Source organism: Astyanax mexicanus, chromosome 6, assembly GCF_023375975.1.
Source record: "Astyanax mexicanus isolate ESR-SI-001 chromosome 6, AstMex3_surface, whole genome shotgun sequence".
Taxonomy (NCBI): domain Eukaryota; kingdom Metazoa; phylum Chordata; class Actinopteri; order Characiformes; family Acestrorhamphidae; genus Astyanax; species Astyanax mexicanus.
The window spans coordinates 1,020,214-1,044,704 of record NC_064413.1 but is presented as its reverse complement, the minus strand read 5'-3'; the positions used below and the strand labels follow the sequence as shown (position 1 = coordinate 1,044,704).

The 24,491-nt window shown below is 36.6% G+C and overlaps 2 protein-coding genes across 3 annotated transcripts; both read right to left on the bottom strand.

Annotated features, from left to right (window-relative positions):
* Nucleotides 1-3,349: 3,349 nt before the first annotated feature.
* On the bottom strand, nucleotides 3,350-15,791 carry nrros (negative regulator of reactive oxygen species). 2 transcript variants are annotated; one of them, XM_007255870.4, is made up of 3 exons: nucleotides 15,686-15,791; nucleotides 6,576-6,684; nucleotides 3,350-5,614 (listed from the first exon to the last, which is right to left on the bottom strand). In XM_007255870.4, exons 2-3 carry the CDS (start codon nucleotides 6,669-6,671, stop codon nucleotides 3,659-3,661), a joined length of 2,052 nt encoding a protein of 683 aa, XP_007255932.2. In that variant the 5' UTR covers nucleotides 6,672-6,684; nucleotides 15,686-15,791; the 3' UTR covers nucleotides 3,350-3,658. The 2 variants fall into 2 exon arrangements, with proteins under 2 accessions (XP_007255932.2, XP_007255933.2); XM_007255871.4 differs by lacking the exon at nucleotides 15,686-15,791 and adding an exon at nucleotides 10,057-10,680.
* Nucleotides 15,792-17,960: 2,169 nt separating this feature from the next.
* Nucleotides 17,961-23,614, bottom strand: fbxo45 (F-box protein 45). Its single transcript, XM_007255942.4, has 3 exons — nucleotides 23,004-23,614; nucleotides 20,992-21,348; nucleotides 17,961-18,929 (listed from the first exon to the last, which is right to left on the bottom strand). Exons 1-3 carry the CDS (start codon nucleotides 23,307-23,309, stop codon nucleotides 18,744-18,746), a joined length of 849 nt encoding a protein of 282 aa, XP_007256004.1. The 5' UTR covers nucleotides 23,310-23,614; the 3' UTR covers nucleotides 17,961-18,743.
* Nucleotides 23,615-24,491: the final 877 nt, after the last annotated feature.

Sequence of the window (24,491 nt, the reverse complement as noted above, 5' to 3'; positions counted from 1 at the left end):
CCAGTTTCTCTTTCTCTCTTAGCTCAAACCGCCATGACCCAGAGTATCACCACAGCGGTATTCTGGTTACAGTCTGGTTTATTCTGCACGCTCTGCTTCAGCGAGCTCGCTGTGAACACACGTACAGCCCCCAGCGTTCCCGCGCTCCTCCAGCGCTTTCTGCTTTTCTTTTCCTCTTTTAAACTGAAACCAGCCACAGAATATCATCCAGGACAGATCTGGAGAAGGCTGGGAGGTGGGGTCAGGGTTCGAGGGCTCGGGCTCGGTGGTCTAACCTCTTTATCGCCTTCGAGGCCTTGTTGAATTTGACGCTGCAGCCTCAATTTGGTCTCTGTGGAAGATTAACCGTAGCCACACTGGACCACCTTATGTGGCACACCACTGGAACAGAGCTCACATCCTTTTTCACCTCCTGGTTTAGCTGCACTTTAATGTATTTACTAAAAAATATATGTATATATTTATATATATATAGTCATGAAAAATAAAAAAATCTTAATTTTAAATGAAAGTCAGTGTAAAAAGATTTAATTTCAAGTATTATTGGAGCATTTAAATTGGTTCACTCACCATGCATTTGTGGTTCAGTTTAAAGTACAGCTTGCCATCAGCTGCCGGAGCCCTGAGAGAGCACAATTGTCTCTCTCTTGCTCTCTCTGGGTGGGTACAGTACAGTAGATGGCGCTCTCTCTTTCCCCTCATCACTCCTAGGGTGATGTGGATCAGCACAAGGCTGCGTCTGTGAGCTGATGTATCAGAACCACCAGAGTCGCTTTGCTTTCCTCCGAGCGTTAGCGCTGTGATGCTGCTCGGCAATGCTACAGCATCAGCAGCAGTTCAACTCTTCAAAAAGAGGCGGAGTCTGACTTCACGTGGGTCGGAGGAGGCGTGTCCTAACTTTATCCCACTATTCCCCTTGGCCTCCTTTAGGCCCTTCTGTGGCTATGTTCACATTACCAGGCTGAAGTGGATCAGATCTAATTTTTTTGCTCATTGTGGCTCATATCGGATTTTTTTATTGGTAGTGTGAACGTGCCAAATCAGTTCTTTTTTTTTTTCTTTTCAAATCAGATTTGATTCACTTTTATATGTGGTCCTAAATCTGATACGTATCTGATCCACAGACATGCGACATAATTGTGAACGTTCAAATCACGCAAAATTCCTGCATCTTTTTGCTTTTACGCATTAGCATTCTCTGCATCTCTTGGTGAAGCTGTGCAGCTATAGCTGCGAAAAAAAACAGCAAAAGCAAACCGCCTGTCCTTTATTTTCCTCCTCCTGGAGCTGAGCATGAACTTCAGAGCAGCTGTTTACTCTCCACTCCAGCAAAAGATGCTCCACATATGAGCTGCTAACTCATCCATTTCCCTTTATAAAGCTACGAGTCTCTCCTCTCTCTAATATGAGGGTTTTGTTGTTGGTGAAGAAGGAGACGTTTATACAGGTATCAATGTGCAGCATGTGAGACGATTCAGGAACCGATTCTGTGTTCACATTACACACAGATCCAGATCACTTACATTTACAGTGAATGTGAACCGACAAGATACACAAATCAGATCTGAGCAAAAAATCGGGTTTGAGCAAAGTGGCTTATAATATGAACGTGGCTTATGTACTGTATTGCTAATGTACATTACAGTGCAGTTCAATAGTAGAACATTTAAAAACAAAGAAAATACCATGATCCACCCCCTGCCTGATTGTACCTATAGTGGGTAAATGGCTGTAAAACTATTATATTGTGATTTAATTTGCTTTAGAGTTGGTAGGTGTCTCAGTACCACCTCTCTGAATTGTTTTTTTTTTGCGTGGTGAGATCTATCTGAGCATGCTTCCACCAAGTAATAAAGCCATAAAAGCTTACAAGCTGTAGAACATGGAGCTTCTGGAGCTCGACCTGCTCTTATTTTGACGAGATAAAGGCAGAGATAAGAGTAACAGATAGAACCTGGCCACCTACAGCATGGAGCGAAACCTCAGCCCCACCACCCTCTTCTCCAAGACCTAGAACTGGGCAGTTGCTACAGATCTCAGCAAAACAGGAAATTTCATGTTTCCTCTGCTGCTTTCGGCAACTGTTTGCAACACACAACACGCACTTCTGCGCACACCATTCAGAGTGTTCACACGCGCTCACGCAATCACACACACACACACACATATATATATACACGTATATATATATAAATATACACAGAAAGAGAGAGAGAGAGAGAGAGAGAGAGAGTCACGCGCCAGCGCAAAGAAGTAGTGCAAGTGTCAGAAACACTGAAGGTGATCACGAATTTAAAACTGGTAAAGAAGTAAAACCACAGCTCTGCACGGTTTCACACCACTCTGCACCATCTAAACATCTACACTCCCAGTACGTTTCTGACTCATCAGCCTGTGGCCTCGACCTGACTCCATCTGCACACCATCAAGAAGTGGTTGGAGGAATTTAAAGGGCAAATTTACTATGTAAAAAAAATAAAAATAAAAAATCCAGTATTTGGAGCATCAGAAAAAATGTGTTTTTTAGTACATGTAATTAAAATTAAGTTTCTTTAAACAAATTGAAAAGCTCTGGAATATAATCAAGAGGAAGATGGATGATCACAAACCATCAAACCACCAAACTGAACTGCTTGAATTTTTACACCAGGAGTAAAGCAGCATAAAGTTATCCAAAAGCAGTGTGTAAGACTGGTGGAGGAGAACATGATGCCAAGATGCATGAAAAAAAACTGTGATTAAAAACCAACCAGGATTATTCCACCAAATATTGATTATTTCTGAACTCTTAAAATGTTATGAATATGAACTTGTTTTTATTTTTGCATTATTTGAGGTCTAAAGGCTCTGCATTTTTTTGTTATTTCAACCATGTATGGTAAAAATAGAAACATTCAGGGTAAAAAAAACATTAGAATTAAGTCAGTTTAATCAGTTTTTGGCTTCAGCAGAAAATTAACCTGAATAAATGAAGAATTATGTACTATTCTATACTATAATGATTTTGGGTTGTTCTTGACCATATTGAAGACTAAACTTCAGGAATGCAGATATCAAATTTATCTTAGAGTTTCTAGCTAAAAATCAAGACTGGTCAATATGAATATTAATATTTATACCATTATTTTAAAACCACATGAATGCAGCATTATAGAAGTGATTATAGCAATGAGAGAAAGAGAGAGAGAAAGAGAGAGAGAGTTTACTTAACATTACTTAACATTTTTTATTTTCTCTTTCTATTTCTTTTTTCCAAAAATGTGTAGTATGTTTGTACTAAATCATGAATACCCTTTTTTAGGCCTAAAACCAAATCTTAAGCAATGTAGCTTCAAAAACAGAACCCTAATAAATGTAAAACAACAGAAAAGAAGTTTAATTAATGTACATTTTCCAACAAAAATCTGTGCCTGCGGGACAGATTCAGATTTTACATTATTCACATTTTTGTTCAACCTGTTGGCTAACAAACAATGATGTGTTATCTGTATCTACTGTATGTGTTAACTAAAAACTGAAGTTGTTAACTTACAGTCGCTTATTACAAAAAAAAAAAGTCAGGACATTTTTTAAGGCCTGGTGAAAAGAGAGAAAAAATAAAAACTCGTTCACAGTCTGTAGTTTTATTCGAGCAGTCTGTATTTTTTTTTATGTTAGTTTAGTATGATGTTGGCCTCCAACACCTCTTTTTAATAGCATGAGGCAGCAGTTTCTGTCTGAACGTGAGGAAATAAATGATGGAGATGCCCACCAGCGACACGCCGACGGATAAAAAGAGCAGAATGTACCAGATAATAGACTCCTCCGTGCTTTGACCTCCACACTCTAAGGAATTGAAGAGCATGGCTTTTCTCCTGCGCTGGTGCAGGTCTATACACGTGACCTCTGAGAGGTCAACTGCGTGAAGAGCCTTCGATTCCTCGAACATCCTGTACCACTCTAGCTGGCAGCAGTTAAACGCGTTTCCGTTAACGTAGACCGCCCGAACCCTTTGCGCAAGAACTGTGGCGTCTTCTGATTGGATGGTTGAGAGCATGTTGTTCCTCAAGTCTAGGAGCTTCAGGTTGAGTGAGATTAGGGATTTTGGAAGCTCCCATATTGAGTTGTTGGAGATGTTTAGGAACTTTAAATGTCTATACGGAGAGAAGTCAAAGTTTTGCAGGCCTGTGTTGCTCAGTCCCAGATGCTGCAAGCTTCCGACAAGGCTTGATAAACAGTTTTGATCAACGGCCAAGTCTGGATTGTTGGAGAGTTCGAGATGCGTTAGTGGTGTGCCTTCGAAAACCGAAGGTGACAAACTTCGCACGCTACATCCAGCGATGTAGAGCTGCTTTAAAGAGGAAAGATTCGACCAAACGGCGCAAACTTGAGCGTCTGAGTCACTGACGTCTCTAGAAGGACAAACACCTACAGAGTTATAGCTGAGGTCTACAGAGCTGAGACTGGGAAGGGTAGTGAAGACTCGAGGTGGGAGAACCTGGATGTCGTTTAAGCTCAGGTTGAGATGCGTGAGGTTATTGAGTTTATTGGCCGAGCTCGGCTGAGCATGCAGCTCGGTCAGTCTGTTGTCGCTCACGTCCAGTTCGTATAGAGTTTCAGGCATGTCTTGCACGGTCAGACTGAGCGATTCCAAGCAGTTTCTTCTCAACCTCAACCAGTAAAGGCGAGGCATTTTCTGGAGGAATCCCTCAGGGAAGGATCTCAACTGGTTTCCACTGAGATCCAACAGTTCCACAGTAGAGATATCTCCAATAAGACCCTCGTCCCAGATCTCTACAGTGATGTTGCTGGCGTTTTTGCCCATGTTGTAGTACTCGACGCTATCGGTCCAGTTTGAGGAGCTGTTGTCAGCGAGATGACCGTAGAAGCCGATGTGGTTATTGGAGAGCAACAGCGTCTTAATGCGACTGTGAGAGGGAAGGAAGGGGAAGAACAGAAGCTGGTTGTCAGATAAATCCAGCGTCTCCAGTTGAAAGGTCTCTGGCAGGTCTGGATTAGTTATAAACCACTCAATTCTGTTATGGCTGGCGTTCAGTACCACCAGCTGGGTCATCTCGAACTGAACTAAACAAGGCAAAGAGTTGAAGGCCAAGTTGAGTCGCTGAAGCTTCTTCAGATGATCGAACGCCCCGTCGATTTCAAACAGCAAATTCCTATCCAGGTTCAGTTCTTTCAGCTGGTGAAGGTCTTTGAACGTTGACTCGTCCAACCTGAGCAGGAAGTTCCCAGATAAATACAGGAACTCCAGAGACGTGAGGTTTTGCAGCACATAAGAAGCCATGTCCTCCGTGAGCCCATTGCTCGATAGATCCAGAGTTCTCAGCCTGGTTAAAGATCTCAGAGACTGGGCCAATCCTTTGTGTCCATTGTGAAGCTGGTTGTTGGCCAAATTTAGGTTCTCGATAAGCGCAGAACCGGAGAAGGCGTCCCCCTCGACCGTGGTTAGACTGTTGTTCGCGCAGCTGAAGAGACGAAGAGCAGGATACCTTAAGAGACAGCCGCTCTGTAAGGCTAATATCGAGTTGTGATTTAAAAACAGCTCCTCTGTTTGTTGAGGTAAGTTCTGTGGAACGGTAGAGAGTTTACAGCCGTTGCACAGAGCCGTGGTTTGAGTCTGTAAGAATAAAAAAAAAGAGAGAAATCGGTTATTGATCAGCTATCAATTAAAAGATTTATACAGTTATACAGTCATTTTTCTAAGCATGTTATGTGTGCATTTTCTAAATTAGCCTTTAAACAACACTGTATTGTACCCACCCAGAGAGAGCAAGGACAACTGTGCTCTCTCAGGGCTCCGGCAGCTGACGGCAAGCTGCATGACCGGGATTCGAACTAGCTAATCTACTAATCTCTAAATCATAGTGGCAGGACCTTAGACTGCTGGATCATCCGGCGCTTATAATATGATTAAAAAGTATGTATCAGTATGTATGAGTTTTTTTTTAGTTAAAATAAGGAGATCTTTGTGTGATATTGTGATTTTTCATCTTTAAAGGTCTCCTTACAGTAAAATCAGCTTGTTCTACTTCTTTGTGAAATACAGCAGGTCTCTCTGAGTGGTATACGATGTAAAAGTAAAAGTGGATTTTTACTTTCTGGACCTGGATTACCCACCTCTGTGAGTAACTATAGGTTTAAATAGGATCTCCGGTGGATTTGGTTTTTTTACAGAGACTCTAAGACTAGGTCAGCGGCTAAACTGCACTTAGCAGGGCATTATTACAGATGTTTTAAAGTAACATATGACATTATAAAGACTGTTATTAGTGTAAAAATGTATTTATTTTAAAACGTTTCTCATTGCCTCCTGGTGTCAAAGTGCTGTTAGCCAATCAGATGCAATCAGATGTTTGCATGTATGAATATTCATGATCAAGAGCCGAAATCCTATCGTTTCTCCCCGTCCACTCCTCCACATGACTAAAGCAGTGCTATACTGGATCACCAGAGCACTTTTTTTTTCACAAAAAACAGCTCACAGGGCATTTATTCATTCATACTAGAGACACAACTAGACGTTTTAAAATGAATATAAAAATGATGAAATGAGATTTTTAATAATGTAAGGTTCTTACCAGTCTGCAGGGGCTGATGTTTGGATGGCTGAGGACCAGCAGCACAGGCACTACGATGAAATACAGCAGCGCTGGGAGGACGCTGAGGACCGGCATCTTACCATAATCGCTAAGAAAGAGAGAGAGAAATGAGAAAAAATTTGAATTACAGTAGAGATGAGTTCAGGAGACGCATCACAAACAAATCAAGCAGCAGCACTGAGTCAATAACCCGGCTTCATCTCTTTCATTTCATTTCTCACTTCAGGCTTAAACTTATTTTTTCAGGAGCTATTTCTGAAGACCTAAAAACACTTACTGGCATATGGAAGAGGAAATGCAGAGGAAAAACATCTCATATAGTTAAAGCATACAGAATAACAACTGTGCAAAGCAAAAAGAAATCAGGCTCTACCCTCATAAATCAAAAAACAGAGTTTTAGTAAGATTTCTGCCCTAAACTAATCAATTCACACAGCAAATGGTCAATATATATAACAAAATATAAAATATCAACCATCTCAGAGCCACTTAAGACCAGGTTTAGAAGTACTGAACTACAGCACCAAGCCTCCATCACCCCAACTGAAAACACAAAGCTAAAATAAACTAAAACCCTGATCATAAAGCCTTTATAAAGCAGTTCAGAAAGCTGCATCTGTTTGCATGTGTTCTTTTTCTTCCTAATGCAATAAGAAAAAAACACCAATCAAAAAGTCCTTATCTGAGAAAAGGGAAGAGGAGCAGGAACATCATGTCCGAGCATGTATTATCTATTATCTATATTGGCATTTAACAGATAAAACCACTTGTTGATGTTCAGGGCTGATTTCAGTTCATTCGCACTACCACCATTATTCACTATTAGAGTTTATGGTGAATTTTATCCTGTAAATATTGTTCTAATGTAAAAACTGTATAACAATAAAATGTTGCATCTGTGAGCTGATGTATCAGAACCAAGTCGCTGCGCTTTCCTCCGAGTGTTAGCGCTGTGATGCTACTCAGTAATGCTACATCAAAAGATCTTCCACTGGTCTGTGTCTCTGGTCCAGAAACATCTGTAATCCAGCATTTTAAATGCTTCCCAAAGCACACAATCATAATGAATCTTACACACTATTTACACTACTGTATTCATCTTGTTCACAATCAGTTCACTATTGTAATATTTGCTCACAATGAAGCTGAAGGCTCTGTAAACAATAAATCTTATATATTTCATATTTACAGAGGAGGAGTTATGAGAGGTACTAATCATGAGCTCAGAAATGTGGCTTAAAAAAAGGCTTAAAAATGTCATGTACACAAATATACACATATATATATACACATATATATACATATATATATACATATATATATATATATGTATATATATGTGTGTGTGTGTGCAATAAATGAATCCTTTAAACAGATTCATTTTCACTTTAGAGTTGGTGTATGCGATTTTATTGCTTTGCGTCAGCAAAGTTAATCTAAAATAAAAAAAAAATAAAAAAACACTATATGGAAACTATAAGAGATCACTCAGTCACCGCAGCTCAAAAATGTCTATATTTACAGCTGGAGTGAACGGCTAGAACATTTGTTCGTTTTAAACTGAACACTTTAGACCTTCAGAGTGAGATCAAAGCCGATCTTATCATCTCATCACAAACCAGATTTATCGGATTAAAAAAATTGTCATCCCTGTATCAGAAGAACAGCATGTGAAACTCTAATGTTACAGGAATAAAATAGTCGATTATGGAAATCCATTTTTTACCATGTAGAACAGAAAACAAAATATTTATGAAATTATTTATATTACACATTACATCAGATGTTTGATACTTTTGTCTTATTGTGTTGTTATAATCATAATGGCATGTTCTCTAATTTTGATCTATATTGTCAAAGATGTCACTTCTTGATTTTTTTATGATTATAACTATGTTGACTTAAACTTTTTATCTACCTGTTTTCTTATGAATTTCTCCTAATCCTAATTCTCCTAACCTAGTCTAATTATTTAAGATTTGACCTCTTTTGACTTGATTTAATGATTTATTTTATGATATTTCAGCTGACCAATGTTTATTTATATGATTACGTATTTTGTATTGTATTTCTTTTTACCCAGGTTACAGGTAACATAAAAAATAATGGTTTATTTTCTTATTATTTGACTTTTGTCACAGTAAAGACTTGTTTTCTGTAGCTTTTGTTTTCTGAGATATGTTTCTTTCTGCTCCAGTGTTTACTGGGCTACGGTATCAATAATAACTTCTTTTCTTACTGTTTGACATTTGTCAAAACAAAAGCATATTATCTGTAGATAGTGACTTATGATGTCAAAGTAATTGTGTTTTTTGATCTTATTGGTTTGACAGTTTTTTTCTAATCCAACCTGTCATGTTTAAACTACTTAAACTGTCTGAACAAAAACTTATTGCACCTCTATTGTCATTAAACACTTACGTGCACAACAACAAAGCTGTTCTCTTTGCATTGCACCACTTTAAAAAGCTGGGATCAAAGCGCAGACTCTGCCATGCTACTGTCTCTCTTTCCAAATAAAAATATTCTCATTTACAGCATTTATTTACAGAAACAGCTGAAATAAAAAAAAGATGCAGAGCTTTCAGACCTCAAATAATGCAAAGAAAACAAGTTCATATTTATAAAGTTTTAAGAGTTCAGAAATAATCAATATTTGGTGGAATAACCCTGGTTGGTTTTTAATCACAGTTTTTTTTTCATGCATCTTGGCATCATGTTCTCCTCCACCAGTCTTACACACTGCTTTTGGATAACTTTATGCTGCTTTACTCCTGGTGCAAAAATTAATTCAAGCAGTTCAGTTTGGTGGTTTGATGGTTTGGGATCATCCATCTTCCTCTTGATTATATACGATTGTGACTGAGTTTGTAGTTTGGAGAATTAATGACGACCAAAATATTTATTTATTTATTTATTTATTAAGTATAGTATTGTCTTGAGTACAAGTTTGGATAAAGCACTTAAATAGAAAGTTTAAGAGTCTTAGCCTTGTTATGTGTAGTACTAATACGACAAAAACATCAAAAACTTTATTCAAAAATATTGAATGTATCGATACATTGATATATCGGGCCGCACATAGAGCCTAATTATATAACACACTGAATTTAACCCGTTTACTTAAAAGCAAGTGTTTGGATGTTGCACTCTATGTGTTTAAAGAGGGAACGTCTACAAAGTCTACAACACTTCTTTTATGGTCAAATCCTTAATCGCATTAATCAAATTGTCAGATCCTCCTTAAATACTATAGTATTCACCTTCTACACTGTAATTTATACAATATTTAAGGTGGACCAGAAAATCTGAATAAGAAACCAGACGTTTCTTAATTAAAGAACCGCCGACAATACCAAGCTGGCGTTGTTGGAGGCGCCCACACGCCGCTCCGGGCTCTGCTGTGGGCTGGATGGAGGTAAATGAGGTTGGATGTAGGCGCATGCTCACGCTCTCTTACCCCTCCGGGCTGGTTTGCGTCCCCCGCGCAGCTGCACCGTTCCCTGCACACCATTTCCCCGAGCGCGGCGAGAAACCGGGCGTGTGACCAGCTCCCTTGGATGAAGCAAGTGCTTTGACATCTGCACCCCTTGCAAGCTCCTTTTAGATATTTGCGGAAGCAAGAGAGCAACGGAAGCCGAGTCACATGTGGCCTGCAGAGATAGAGGCTTCGCTGTGCATGGTCAGAAAAGATGCAGAGAGCTGCAAAAAAAACAAAAACCTCCACAAACTGGGCCAGCCTGGAGAACAAGCGCCAAATGAATGCACCTGCATGAAGCAGCACAGCAATCCATGCACTCCTGCCCAGTTCCACACCTTCACACTTTCCACCATATCATCATATCATCATTTCATGACCATCCAATCAGAGGCCCTGGACAGATCTCTCGGTTTGGTGTCAGATGCACGACATGCAACACTGAACAACATTCATGGTGCACGAGGCCGGCGTGTGAAAAAACGTTGACGTTAACCCTCTCCAGTTCTCTCGTCTCTCATCCAATAAAGTCTCAACGTTAAATTAGCAGTGAGATTCAGCCGACCACAAGAACCTGTGTCAGGAACACACCCATGCCACCCACTACTGGTTTCGCTCATCAGATACTACTGAAGAGGAAACCACGGAGAGCTCACACCCTTCCTGTCAGAGCTGCACTCAAACCCTGTGCACAAGAAAAAGCTGTTTTCTACCGCCTTCGTGCATCGGCTCTGACACTTGTGAGCCCGTGTGAAAGCCGTCACATTCGCGCTCCCTCGTCAGCACCATGGTGTTAACCGACAGTGCCCAGGAACAAAGCACGCTTCCTCTCACTGACCTCGAGGAGGCCTAACTCGACCTGCCTCTTCTTATCTTAGCTAATCTTATCTCATCTTATTTAATCTTATTTTAGGCTTGATATAAACTACAGAAGAGCGAAGTCATTTAGAATAGAGTTGTCATTTCTTTATATTTGTCAGGTCTTTCTGTTTCTGTGAGCAAATGATTCAGTAGCTACTATCTACAGGTGCATCTATCTTAAAACATTATAGAATATCATTGAAAAGTTACTTTAATTCAGTAATTCAGTTCAGAATGTAAAACTCATGCATTGAATAGATGTATTGCACTATACATGGTTCATAAAATGCTATAAATGATTCAGTATCTATTAAATATGGGCCAGTATCTACTATAAATGATTCAGTATCTACTATAAATGGATCAGTATCTACTATAAGTGATTCAGTATCTACTATAAATGATTCAGTATCTACTATAAATGGATCAGTATCTACTATAAATGGATCAGTATCTACTATAAATGATTCAGTATCTACTATAAATGGATCAGTATCTACTATAAATGATTCAGTATCTACTATAAATGGATCAGTATCTACTATAAATGATTCAGTATCTACTATAAATGGATCAGTATCTACTATAAATGGATCAGTATCTACTATAAATGATTCAGTATCTATTATAAATGGATCAGTATCTACTATAAATGATTCAGTATCTATTATAAATGGATCAGTATCTACTATAAATGGATCAGTATCTACTATAAATGGATCAGTATCTACTATAAATGATTCAGTATCTACTATAAATGATTCAGTATCTACTATAAATGGATCAGTATCTACTATAAATGATTCAGTATCTATTATAAATGGATCAGTATCTACTATAAATGATTCAGTATCTACTATAAATGGATCAGTATCTACTATAAATGGATCAGTATCTACTATAAATGATTCAGTATCTACTATAAATGGATCAGTATCTACTATAAATGATTCAGTATCTACTATAAATGATTCAGTATCTACTATAAATGGATCAGTATCTACTATAAATGATTCAGTATCTACTATAAATGATTCAGTATCTACTATAAATGGATCAGTATCTACTATAAATGATTCAGTATCTACTATAAATGGATCAGTATCTACTATAAATGATTCAGTATCTACTATAAATGGATCAGTATCTACTATAAATGATTCAGTATCTACTATAAATGGATCAGTATCTACTATAAATGGATCAGTATCTACTATAAATGATTCAGTATCTATTATAAATGGATCAGTATCTACTATAAATGATTCAGTATCTATTATAAATGGATCAGTATCTACTATAAATGGATCAGTATCTACTATAAATGGATCAGTATCTACTATAAATGATTCAGTATCTACTATAAATGATTCAGTATCTACTATAAATGGATCAGTATCTACTATAAATGATTCAGTATCTACTATAAATGGATCAGTATCTACTATAAATGGATCAGTATCTACTATAAATGATTCAGTATCTACTATAAATGGATCAGTATCTACTATAAATGGATCAGTATCTACTATAAATGATTCAGTATCTACTATAAATGGATCAGTATCTACTATAAATGATTCAGTATCTATTATAAATGGATCAGTATCTACTATAAATGATTCAGTATCTATTATAAATGGATCAGTATCTACTATAAATGATTCAGTATCTATTATAAATGGATCAGTATCTACTATAAATGATTCAGTATCTACTATAAATGGATCAGTATCTACTATAAATGGATCAGTATCTACTATAAATGATTCAGTATCTACTATAAATGGATCAGTATCTACTATAAATGATTCAGTATCTACTATAAATGATTCAGTATCTACTATAAATGGATCAGTATCTACTATAAATGATTCAGTATCTATTATAAATGGATCAGTATCTACTATAAATGATTCAGTATCTATTATAAATGATTCAGTATCTACTATAAATGGATCAGTATCTACTATAAATGGATCAGTATCTACTATAAATGATTCAGTATCTACTATAAATGGATCAGTATCTACTATAAATGGATCAGTATCTACTATAAATGATTCAGTATCTACTATAAATGGATCAGTATCTACTATAAATGGATCAGTATCTATTATAAATGATTCAGTATCTACTATAAATGATTCAGTATCTACTATAAATGGATCAGTATCTACTATAAATGGATCAGTATCTACTATAAATGATTCAGTATCTATTATAAATGGATCAGTATCTACTATAAATGATTCAGTATCTACTATAAATGATTCAGTATCTACTATACATGGATCAGTATCTACTATAAATGGATCAGTATCTACTATAAATGATTCAGTATCTACTATAAATGATTCAGTATCTATTATAAATGGATCAGTATCTACTATAAATGGATCAGTATCTACTATAAATGGATCAGTATATGCTATAAATTATTCAGTATCCACTATATAAGGGTCAGAAAATGCTATAAATGATTTAGTATCTATTACATATGGATCAGAATCTATTATAAATGACTTAGTATATACTATAAATGATTCAGTGTCTACTATATGTGTATCAGTATCTGATAGAAAGGATTCAGTAAATGCTATAAATGATTCAGTATCTATTATAATCGGGTCAGTATCTACTATAGATGGTCAAAAAATGCTATATTTGATTCAGCATCTATTATAAATGATACAGAAAATGCTATATATAATTCAGTATCTATTATATTCGGGTCAGTATCTACTATAGATGGTCAAAAAATGCTATATTTGATTCAGCATCTACTATAAATTATTCAGTATCCATTATATATAGGTCAGTATCTACTATAAATAGTTCAGTATCTACAATAAATGGTTCAGAAAATGCTATAAATTATTCAGTATGTTCTATAAACGAATCAGTCCCTACCATGAATGATTCAGTAGCATCATTATTTCAACGATGGTGATCGAAACAAGATTTCCAACCTCGATTGGACTGTCAGATTATAATGCTAAACAGAAGGAAGATAATGGTCACCAGAACCAATACATATAAATAAAAAAGACTAATATGGGCAATTAAGCTATTAATAATTAAGCTATGCATACAGAGGTTTCTGAAGATGCCCCGCAAAAATCTGAATCTGAAAAAAAGCACAAAAGAACCAGCGAGGACCTGCAAAAGACTCTAGAGAGGAGAATACCCACCTGAAGTGAGTCCATCAAATGTTTTAGTATTGAATATAGAGTTGTTTAAAGGTTTAAACTTCAGTTATAAACATTTTGAACGCTTTGTCTGTATCTCCATCATCAGATTACCAACAAAAAATGCTAGAAAAATGAAAATATACAGCTACGCTTTTTTATTTAGTAAAATAAAAAACATAATTCTACTTTCTAATAGTTAATAATAATTATAATTATTATTAATTACTACACAGTTTAAAAAGATAATTTTAGTTGTTTAATAATGTCTTACGTAACCATTTAACAATGTTTATTAGTGTTGTATGTATGGTTATTTGTATTACTGTAATTATTTTAGTATTGTAAAGTGTTACCAAAAACTAGAGTATTGTCTGAGGATAATAACTGCACTATTACTTTTTCAGGCACTGCTAAAAGGCACGTATTATTATTAAAAATAGACCAGCATATTGATTGATTACTGATATCAGACAGTATTGATTTCAAATTAAATCTGATTAATTTTTATGAGTAAAAAAAGCATAGTTGAGACTTACATTTAAATTTCACGATACAGTTAAATACTGCTATCCCATGACTTTTGGCATTTTAAAGGCGTTACTAGAAGTAAATGTAAATATTAGAGCAAATAATACTGATTGGTTTACTGATTTTTAACCCTAAAGCAACCCCCATCACCACCCATTTAAAACGAAATGAAAATTGTTGGCAACTTTTAACAGATTTAATTTTTTTATTAATTCTTAAAACCTCATAATCTTAAACAAAGGAGGTTAAAATAAAATAATTTAAAGAAAATCTGCTTCCCTTTTCTTACTTTTATTTAATTTAAAAAATGTGTAAGACTTCATCTTAAGTAGATTTTTTTCTGATTATTTTTGATTATTTTAAAATCTATTTTTTCACCATTTTTACTCATTGTAAGCAGCACAAAAGAAGTGCTGTGCCTTTTGTTTACATTGTTTATATTGTTTACATTGTTTACAGCACCACATCAGCTGGGAAGTGCTACTGTGGTTGTTCTTGCAGTTCTTGTGCTCCGAGTTTCACGAATGTGAACACAAAAGCACTGTTCACTTCCTTTAGTGATTTCAGAGTTTTAAAAAGATTTTTCTAAAAACTCCTGGTTTAGTTTTTATAACTTTTCTGGATGGACCATGTTAGAAATTTTATTTTTTTTGTTTTAAGTTTTTTTTGTTTTGTTTTTTTTTGTTTGTTTGTTTTTTTTTGTTAAATTGAACTTGTTTCAAGATTCTGAACTTTCATTATTTTGTTTTTTTCCAGCAGAAAACTTATAGAAATGTTTTTTTGTATAAAACAATTTAAACAGAAAGAAATATTCAATTAATAATAATATAGTACATATTAATGATATATCACTCATAAAACATTAAAAAAATGAAACCCCATATACATTACGTGGTTCACTGACCAGACGTACTGATGATAAACCCATTTATCAGAGAACTGTATCATTACTTTCAGTATAAACCCTTTCTGTGTGCTGTTATATAAAGAGCATCATCAGATTAACCCTTTACAGTGTGTTCACTCACCTGAGGAGACAGTAAACGGTTCTCCACTCGTTTATCAGCGTGTGATTAATCCCCCTCTCTTCAGCAGCGTGGACTGAAGCAGTGCGTGTATGAGTGTGTATTAAAAATATCCTGTGGAAGTGAAGATAGAGAGAGAGAGAGAAGCAGTAGAGGAGCCTGTAGCAGAAGAATGGGTGGTATATACCCCCTTGTGGAGGTTAAGAAGTAGACATCAGCCCTTAATTATTCCATTTATACACAATTCTATACATAAGAAGAGCTAATAATGGGGATAAAACATCCTCTAAAAGCTTTACTGTGGGAAGAAACTGGGCTTCTCAGAATATCTTATGTTATTTAGGCGATAAATTGTCCCAGAAATAAATGGAATAAATTATATTACTGTCACTTTGAGACCACGGTCATTTTATGCCACTGATATAACAATTATATAACAATAATAATAATAATAATAATAATCCCATTTAAAGAACAATAAAAGAGCAAAACAATTACAGTAATTATTCATCTTCAGACATTAAATTTCAGATATAGAAAATGTTTAAATATCCTCCTTATTCAGCATATATCAAATTAAACACACACTTTTTGCTTGTTGAAGTGGTAGTAAACACAATGGGCAATACCAAGGCCAGCTAAATTATTAATTAAATTATTGAGATCACATTACATATATATATATATATATATATATATTTTATATTCATACTTTTATGGACACGCGGATTTCATTTTCCAGCAGGATTTGGCACACTGCCCACACTGCCAACAAAAGTATCAATTGGTCTTCTTATATAATATTCTAATTTTCTGAGACACTGATTTTTGGGTTTTTATTGGCTGTAAGCTTCATAATTAATAATCAACAATAAAAGAAATAAACGCTTAAAATAGATTATTCTGTGTTGACTACATCTATATAATATAATATGAATTTCACATTTTAAACTGAATTACTGAACTAAAGTAACTTTTCAATGAGCTCATATTTTTTTTTTTTTTTTAAGATGCATCAGTAATGAATTTACATCATTTTTATACTCATCCACCCACACTTTCAGTGACCTCTCGTGACCTGTGGATGGAGAAGCACTGAGTAAAAAACACCCTCATCAAATCAGAAATGTTTTTATCATACAGTGGTGGAAAATATGTATTTAATACAAAACCTATTTTCAAGTTTTCCCTCCTATAAAGAATGTAGAGGTGTGTAGATTTTGATCATAGGTTCACTTTAACATTGAGAGACTCATTACCTGCATTAACTGCACCTGTTCCAACTCGTTACCTGTATAAAACACACCTGTCCACTTAATCAATATACAATTACCTACCTAATCAATCACACTCCAGCCTCTCCACCATGACCAAGACCAGTGATCTGTCTCCAAACACCAGAGACTAAACTGTAGAGCTGCACAAGACTGAGATGATCTACAGCAGAACAGGCAGCAGCTGAGAGAGAACAACAACTAGCGTTTAATTATTAGAAAACAGAAGAAACTGAAGATGAATGTTAATGTTCTTCTTCTTCTTTAACCCTTGTGTGGTGTTCATATTTTTGTTACTCGTTTACTTTGTTATTTGTATTTAATTCAGCAAAATTAAGCAATTCTACATTAAAATGCTTTACACATGCTCGCTTCACCTAAATTGCAAGCAATATAAACAAACAGCTTACATGGTTAATATTTGCCCTTTACCTTTCTTATGTTACATTTCTTTCAAAAAGTGCTACTCTTTTTTTATTAGTTTTTTAATAAAATGTAAAAGAAAATGAATTAAACTCAAGATATGAGTAGAAAATTTGTTTAGTTTCAAATTTACAAATGAAGCAATGTTTATTAGCCCCATGGCCAATCATACTGTATGTAATATAAATGTGTAGAGAGGGGGGGTATACAGTGTGTGTTTATCAAAAATGTGTTTTGATATATATCTTTTTCACAAAAAATGAGCCAATCCCAATGAGTTTGAGTTAGAAAAAATATTTTTTTAGTATCATTTGATGAAAAATGAAAACGAACACCACACAAGGGTTAAAATTCTACATCTGGTGTGTGCTTTATGTTCTTAGTGTGAATAAAATCCTATATATGGTATATTAGATACATTTTATATTACAAATCATTGTAACATTACATCATCTGATTTTATTTATTTATTTATTTCCTTACGTGGAACTGAGGTCGCATTCATCACCTGTCTGAACTTCTTTCTTTCTTTTTTTAAAGAACAAAAGGTAGAAAACTACAACGGCCGGCACACTTTCACAGACTGGCACCATATAGTTTATTTACAGGTCCCACGACCTCATCGATATCAAGGATAAAACCTAATAAATAAATATCATACACTAGTACATCACAATTGAGCAGTACAGTAACATTGTTACAATAGGTTTTCTTTTGGATTTCCTGCACAAAACACCGACGTCCAAAGACGGCATCGACTTTACTGCATGCAAAGTACTCTAGTGAACTCCTCTAGTGAAGCAGCCTCGCCCGAATCCTCGCCCGGTTCCAAATGGTCAAGCTGTGTGGAGGTAATAAGAAGAAGGTGGTTTTGGCATTGGTCGTTCGCTGCACTGCTGGATCTGTTGGAAGTCCTAAAGCCATCCCTCCGGTGCGTCAGTGGATCAGGTACAGACAGTAATTTGTGTTAAAGACGCTTTTTGTTTTGTTACTGTGGATTATACGGTTAGACGATCAGGATCGGAGGGGGGTGTTAGGGTTAAAACTTGCCACGTGCCATCTAAAGTGGTTTGGCTTTGATTAATCTAGGATTATGAGCTAGCCCAGTGTCTTTATTTTTTGATAAATTATGTGATATAAATCAGTTTCAAAAACAAAACAATAGTCCTCAACAGCCATCAGGGGGAGCATCCAGAGACGTGCCGGATCCACGGAAGAAGCGTGCAGTGGAGAGCCTCGCCGTTCCCCCCCCCCTGTAAACCTTTAGAGTTCCCCCCGTACGACTCTCGGTGCTCTGACTTGTGGACGTCTCTTTCCTTGGCACTCGTGATGTCTATGACGTCTATGTGGCACAGAGACGGTCCTCAGCCATCCAGAGGCTTCCCCAGGTAGACCATGGTGACCTCCGTGTTGCCGTACACAGCCGAAACCGCAGGGAAGAGGCAGGTCTTGGGCAGCCCTCTGAAGGCCACGCCCAGAAATTCAAAACCTCGCTCGAAGGCCAGCGTCTTGTCGTCCATGTCCAGGATCACGCGTATTCTCTCCCCGATCTAAAACAAGATAAAAAATTAGGATTTAATCTGCTTGGTTTGTTTCCACACAGGTACAAATTGCCCACCAAAATGCACCAAAATGCCCACCAATAAACCACGCAAGCACATCAGAGTCTAATATGATTTGACAAACAGTGTTTGGTGTGGGGGGAAAAAAAGAGTAAATATAGTGATGATAAATATAAGATTCTGTGTTCCAGTGCGCATATATGCCTATCATTGCAGTGTGAAGCTGATTTAAAACAGAATGCTGAACTTTTTGAACAGTGTTTTTAATGGGAAGTAGTGAACACTGCACAGACCGTGCTCTTAGTGTGTAAACAGCACGGAGCAGCAGAGCCAGTGTTTGTTTATAGCTGTGGTACAGCACTATACTCTTGAGTCTTGAAGCATCCAGTGTGCCTGCTCTTGTTTACTGTAAATAACAGGTTTTAAGTTTACCTGAATATATTTTTAGTACCTTCAAATCCTCAACATCTCCTAAAACATAAACAGTCACTATAAAATGGGACTGTCTAATAGAGGATGTGTTTCTACGTGAGCTAAATGAGACAGTAAAAAAAATTGCCAGCTTGGATTATAATGTGCCTGATAAAAATGTGATTGCATCAGTCTTTGCTGCAAAAACTGGAGCAAAGTTGGACCATGCAACAAGACAATGATCCACAACATTCCAGTAAATGCACATGAGAGAGTATCAGAGTTCAGAGTATCAGAGTTCTATTTCAGACGAACGAGTTAAAAGAAAAACTTTGTTACTTCTGAATTTTTTTATATATTTTACAGTTCCATATTTAGTATTACTACTTTCTAAACTCTCAATATTGTTTTAATGAGGATTAAATGTGCATATGTTTTAATTTGTTAACCAACCAGAGTTTTCCCCTGATTTTTTCACAAGGCTGTATTTTATTTGCACTCTGAACAGAAACACTATTTTCTGGTACTTCTTCAGCATTTATATGGCTAGAATGAAATGAAAGGCATTAGTGGCTATTTATAAAAGCAAGGAGGTAATATTATGCTTGATATGTGCATTGTATAATGCAACAGACTAAATTGAAGCACATTTAAAAGAATATAAATAATATTTACTTTTTCTTGTGCTGTGCTATAGAACAAGCTGACTGGAATTCAAATCCAATTCTAATTGGAATAAAAACCATTTTATGAATGTAACCGATACCTTAAGTGCTTAATGACATTTCTGGCACCAGTGCAAAAAGCGAGCTAATGGCACTAATTTGCTAATGGAGCTTAACAGAGCTAAATATGGCCTACATTTCCAGGATTTCTCAAAAACAGGCTGTTATCAAACAGTCAGCAACTCTTCATCTGATTTAGAGTTGGCCACAGAATGATTTATGTTTTTAATATTAATATTATTAATATTATTAAAGCACCTCACTCAAAACAGCACCCATCTATAGCCAATCAGATCGCTGTTTTGGTCTATAATTATTTGAGATTAGGTACACACATCACCTGTAGAGAAATAAAAAGAGGATTTGGTATGGTAATCAGTTAGCCATGCAAACTTTGCATTGTCAATGTTTTTGCTTAAAGAGGCACAAAACCCTAAACCATCTTTTTTTTAATTAATATTAATGTGTTAAAATGTGTTCCTTTAAAATAAAAAAACATACCAGTCCTGTATAAACATTTCATAAACATTTCATAACATTAAAAAAAAAAAAACGCTTTTATTGCATTTATCAATCAACTAATAATACCACCCACCTGGTGACGTCCAACCATCTGCGTCTCACCGCTATCAGAGGCACACTGCTGCTGCAGCTCAGCCAATCAGCTCTCCCACCTGCCCCATCCCTAAACCCATACATCATCCAATGCCTTTCCCAAACTACTCCTCCTATTTATTTATTTTTTTAAGCATTTTTCAAATTTGAGCTGAGAGTTTAGTTACCCTTAAACATCGTTTCTAATCGTTACGTGCAAAGTCTGATTTCTGTTCCATATTGAGTTGATTTTGATGTTTTTTTTACAGACACTAAACACTAGGGTACACTAAATAAAAGCATCAATTTCAGCACCTTACCTGGTATTTGGGCGCGTTGTTGCACTGAGGGAAGTTGCCGTTGACCTCACCGTTGTGAAGCAAGTTATTATCCACCAGATTCCACCCCCAGCTCTGGTCATCACTCCCCAGCAGCGCTACGTAGCCCTGGCACTGCATGGGCGCCCTCTTTGTGGCAATGCCAATGACTGCCACAGTGCCAAGCGGCCCCTCCCACCAGATCTCCCAGGCGTGCCGGCCCTCCGTGAAGCCGATTTTACCGCGAGCGCCGTCGGTGCTCTGAGCTATAGGGTTTCGGTGGAGGGTGAAACCGTTCTTCTTCACGTAGACGTTCCTCGAGCAGTCGTGGGAGCTCAGAGCGTGCTGGAACGACTTGAGCTACAGAGAGAGAGAGAGAGATACAGAGGGAAAAGATAATCAGAAAAAAACTGTATTTGTTCTATTTATTCTGATAATATTACATGAACAAAACCCGAAATCCGAAATGATCCAAATGCTAAAAAATCATCATTTCAAAAATTATTTGCTAGCATAAAGCAGATTGTTATTTTGTTATTTGGCTCTTGCATTTAAAAGCTATTAAGTCTTTAAGTATTTTATATATCTCCACATTTCCACAAACAGTTCCCACAACAATTCTCTGACAACATATATATTTTGAGTAATTCTTTGAAATTTAGCCTAAATTGCATTAGTTGTAAGCTTGCAATTTCATGTCGAGAGCTAAAGAATATATAATAACAGATTAAAAATATATTATATATGTTTTTGACATCTGAGATTAGTTACATTACAGATAATATTCAATATATATATCAATCAACTGAAAATAATCCATTTATTTGTACATATTTAATGATGGATTAGATCAGATTAAATCATTTTATCTGAAATTCAGTGCGGATAAACAGTACCGCGTGTGCAGTACTGTGTGTTATCTTTCGCTCATAGGATCTGTGTGGGTGGTGGTTTGAAAATAGCGACTGGGAGAAACTCTGCCATCTCACCAGAGCACATTCAGCACATTCATCCTTAGATGTTATCTACAAATCTTCAGGTTTTCACTAGATGAAAAAAGCTAGTAATCACAGAATAGGTCAGCAGGGGTTAAGATAAAAAGAAGAGCCACTTAAATATGCAATATTGTCAATAGCTAAAACTAAAAGCATTTTCTCACACCTGCACTTTTTAGTCAGACTCCTAAGCATTTACATTTAAATGTTCATTTTCAGCATTTAGCTGATACTGAAGGTTATTCCTATAACAGATTTGGGGCAATGTACTGTTAGGAGTCTTGCCCAGGGACTCGTATTGGAGTAGCACAGAATTTAGTTCCAAATGAACTCTGGAGCAGTTAGATTGTGGTGAGAACAGGATCTGACCTCAGGTCATTTTACTAACTAGTAGGTACACTGCTTTGGATTAAGCTTAACACCTCTAATGATAGGAAGATAAGGAAGTTACTCAGATTACTACAATTACTACAGCTATGCTATATATAACAAATGCCATAACTGCTGTTTGCTCCATATTAAACTAAAAAAAGATTAGATTACATAGCCATTCTACCTGTATTTACTTTATTGCTCCACCACAGACAGATATAACCAACAAGCAGAAAGAAAGAAAGCAAGAATATATCCACATGATTGATTGTTACACATTTTGTGTCACTCTGATTTTTCCATGTGTGAAAACAAACCAACACAACTAAAAAGTTACTTTACCAAAGTCAACAGTAACTTACATTGTGACAGTAGTAGACAATATTTGCTCCAACACCAGGAGAGTGAAGACGAAATATTGTCTACTACTGTAGACATATAACGTTATATGTGTGCCAACTCCTGCTGGAAAATGAAATCCGCATCCACATTCATTCAAAACCATGCAAATCACGTAGCCTAGCTACTAGTTTAACTTACGCTATTTAAACGAATTAACATCTATAACTAACACCTATTATAAACACATTACCGCAGAATTAAATGTTCCCCGTATATCTCCACGGCTGCTCCATCTCCTGAACCCACCTTTCCTTTATAAGTCCCCAGGTTGCAGAGGATGTCTGACCGCATAGCCTCGTCGCTCAGCACCCGGGAGCACAGGCTCCGCCACACCTCGCTGTTCTCGTCGGCGAGGCATTTGTTCCAGGAGCGGCAGACCAGCGAGCACCGCGTGAGATCCAGCAGGTCCAGGTAGGAGAAGATGTGCTCCAGGACGCGGCCGGGAAGCTTGGCCGCGGAGCCCGAGCCGCCTGCAGCGAACCCGCCCGGACCGCAGCCGGGGGCGGCCGCGGCGGCGGCAGCAGCAGCGCCGGCGCCAGCCACGCCGGACATGTCTCCGGGCAGACAGCGAGGCTGGGGGACTGGGTAACGCGGTCAAAGCACACGCATGAACCGGCCTCGGGCCTTTAGGAGCCGGTTACAGCCGCATCACGGCGCCGCGGTGAACATATTCGGCTTAAAACGGCTAAAAATCCGAGAACCGAGTGGCCGCAGCCACACCAGCAAATCTGTGACTGTTGTAGCTTAAGGTCCTGGCAGGATATGCTAGCGTTAGCTAGCTAGCTTAAGCTATGCTAAGCTACACTATGCTAAACTACGCTATGCTATGGTGCAAAGCTAAGCTAAGCTATGTTGCAAAAAATCTATTAAAAAAAGGCATTTAATTTATATTATATCATATTATATTAAATATACGCGCTGATAAATTAATTCACGTAATAACGAAGGTTAACGTTAAGTTACAAAGCTAAATAACACGTATATACAACAATAATAATAACCATAATAATAAGAAGCCTATATTTCATACATTGTTTTCCACGCCTTTAAGGACCTTTCTAACAATTACGTCTGTGTTATTGGTGTTATTCAGGCATATTTACCGATAGGGGGCGCCAGAGCTGCTTAAACAATGCTGCAGACCGGAGACCTCAATAGATGGGCAAATTTATTGAATTATATTTTATTTTAAATTTTATTATATTTTATTATAAATTATATTTTGCATTGACCAATTGCAGAGAAGAACAAACGATTTATCCATCGCTTAGATTTGAACCAAACAAAACAAAACAATAATATACCCTGAAATATGGTGCCATATCCCCCACCCCTAATTATCACATCAGGGTCCAAAATTTTTGCTGTTTTTGGCCAAAAAAAAATCCCATTATATATCTACTAGAGACAGATTATATGTGTCCAGAATCATTTATTTTACTTTAATCATGGGTAGATGGAGATATTTGGATATTCTGGCTCACTGACTTCTGTTACAAATCTGATAAAATTCTTCTATTTTTCTAAATATCTCAGTTAGGAGTGTGCCATATCATATCGTGTGCAATAACAGAATTTAATTTTCATTTTGTTGTGTTAGTGTATTTGTGAAAAAAATTGTTATCGTGAAAATACCATGAAATATCGTGATATTACAAAAATCTTCTTAGTCATTCAGCATAATTACAACAAAAAACTGTACATTTGGATGTCAAGCAATTCTTAATCAATGAA

Coding starts and splice junctions, on each gene's coding strand:
- nrros (XM_007255870.4), bottom strand. CDS start 6,671: ATGCCGGTCCTCAGCGTCCTCCCAGCGCTGCTGTATTTCATCGTAGTG. Junction 5,615..6,575: donor ACATCAGCCCCTGCAGACTG/GTAAGAACCTTA, acceptor TTATTCTTACAG/ACTCAAACCACGGCTCTGTG.
- fbxo45 (XM_007255942.4), bottom strand. CDS start 23,309: ATGTCCGGCGTGGCTGGCGCCGGCGCTGCTGCTGCCGCCGCCGCGGCC. Junction 21,349..23,003: donor TGGGGACTTATAAAGGAAAG/GTGGGTTCAGGA, acceptor CTCTCTCTGTAG/CTCAAGTCGTTCCAGCACGC. Junction 18,930..20,991: donor ACAACGCGCCCAAATACCAG/GTAAGGTGCTGA, acceptor ATCTTGTTTTAG/ATCGGGGAGAGAATACGCGT.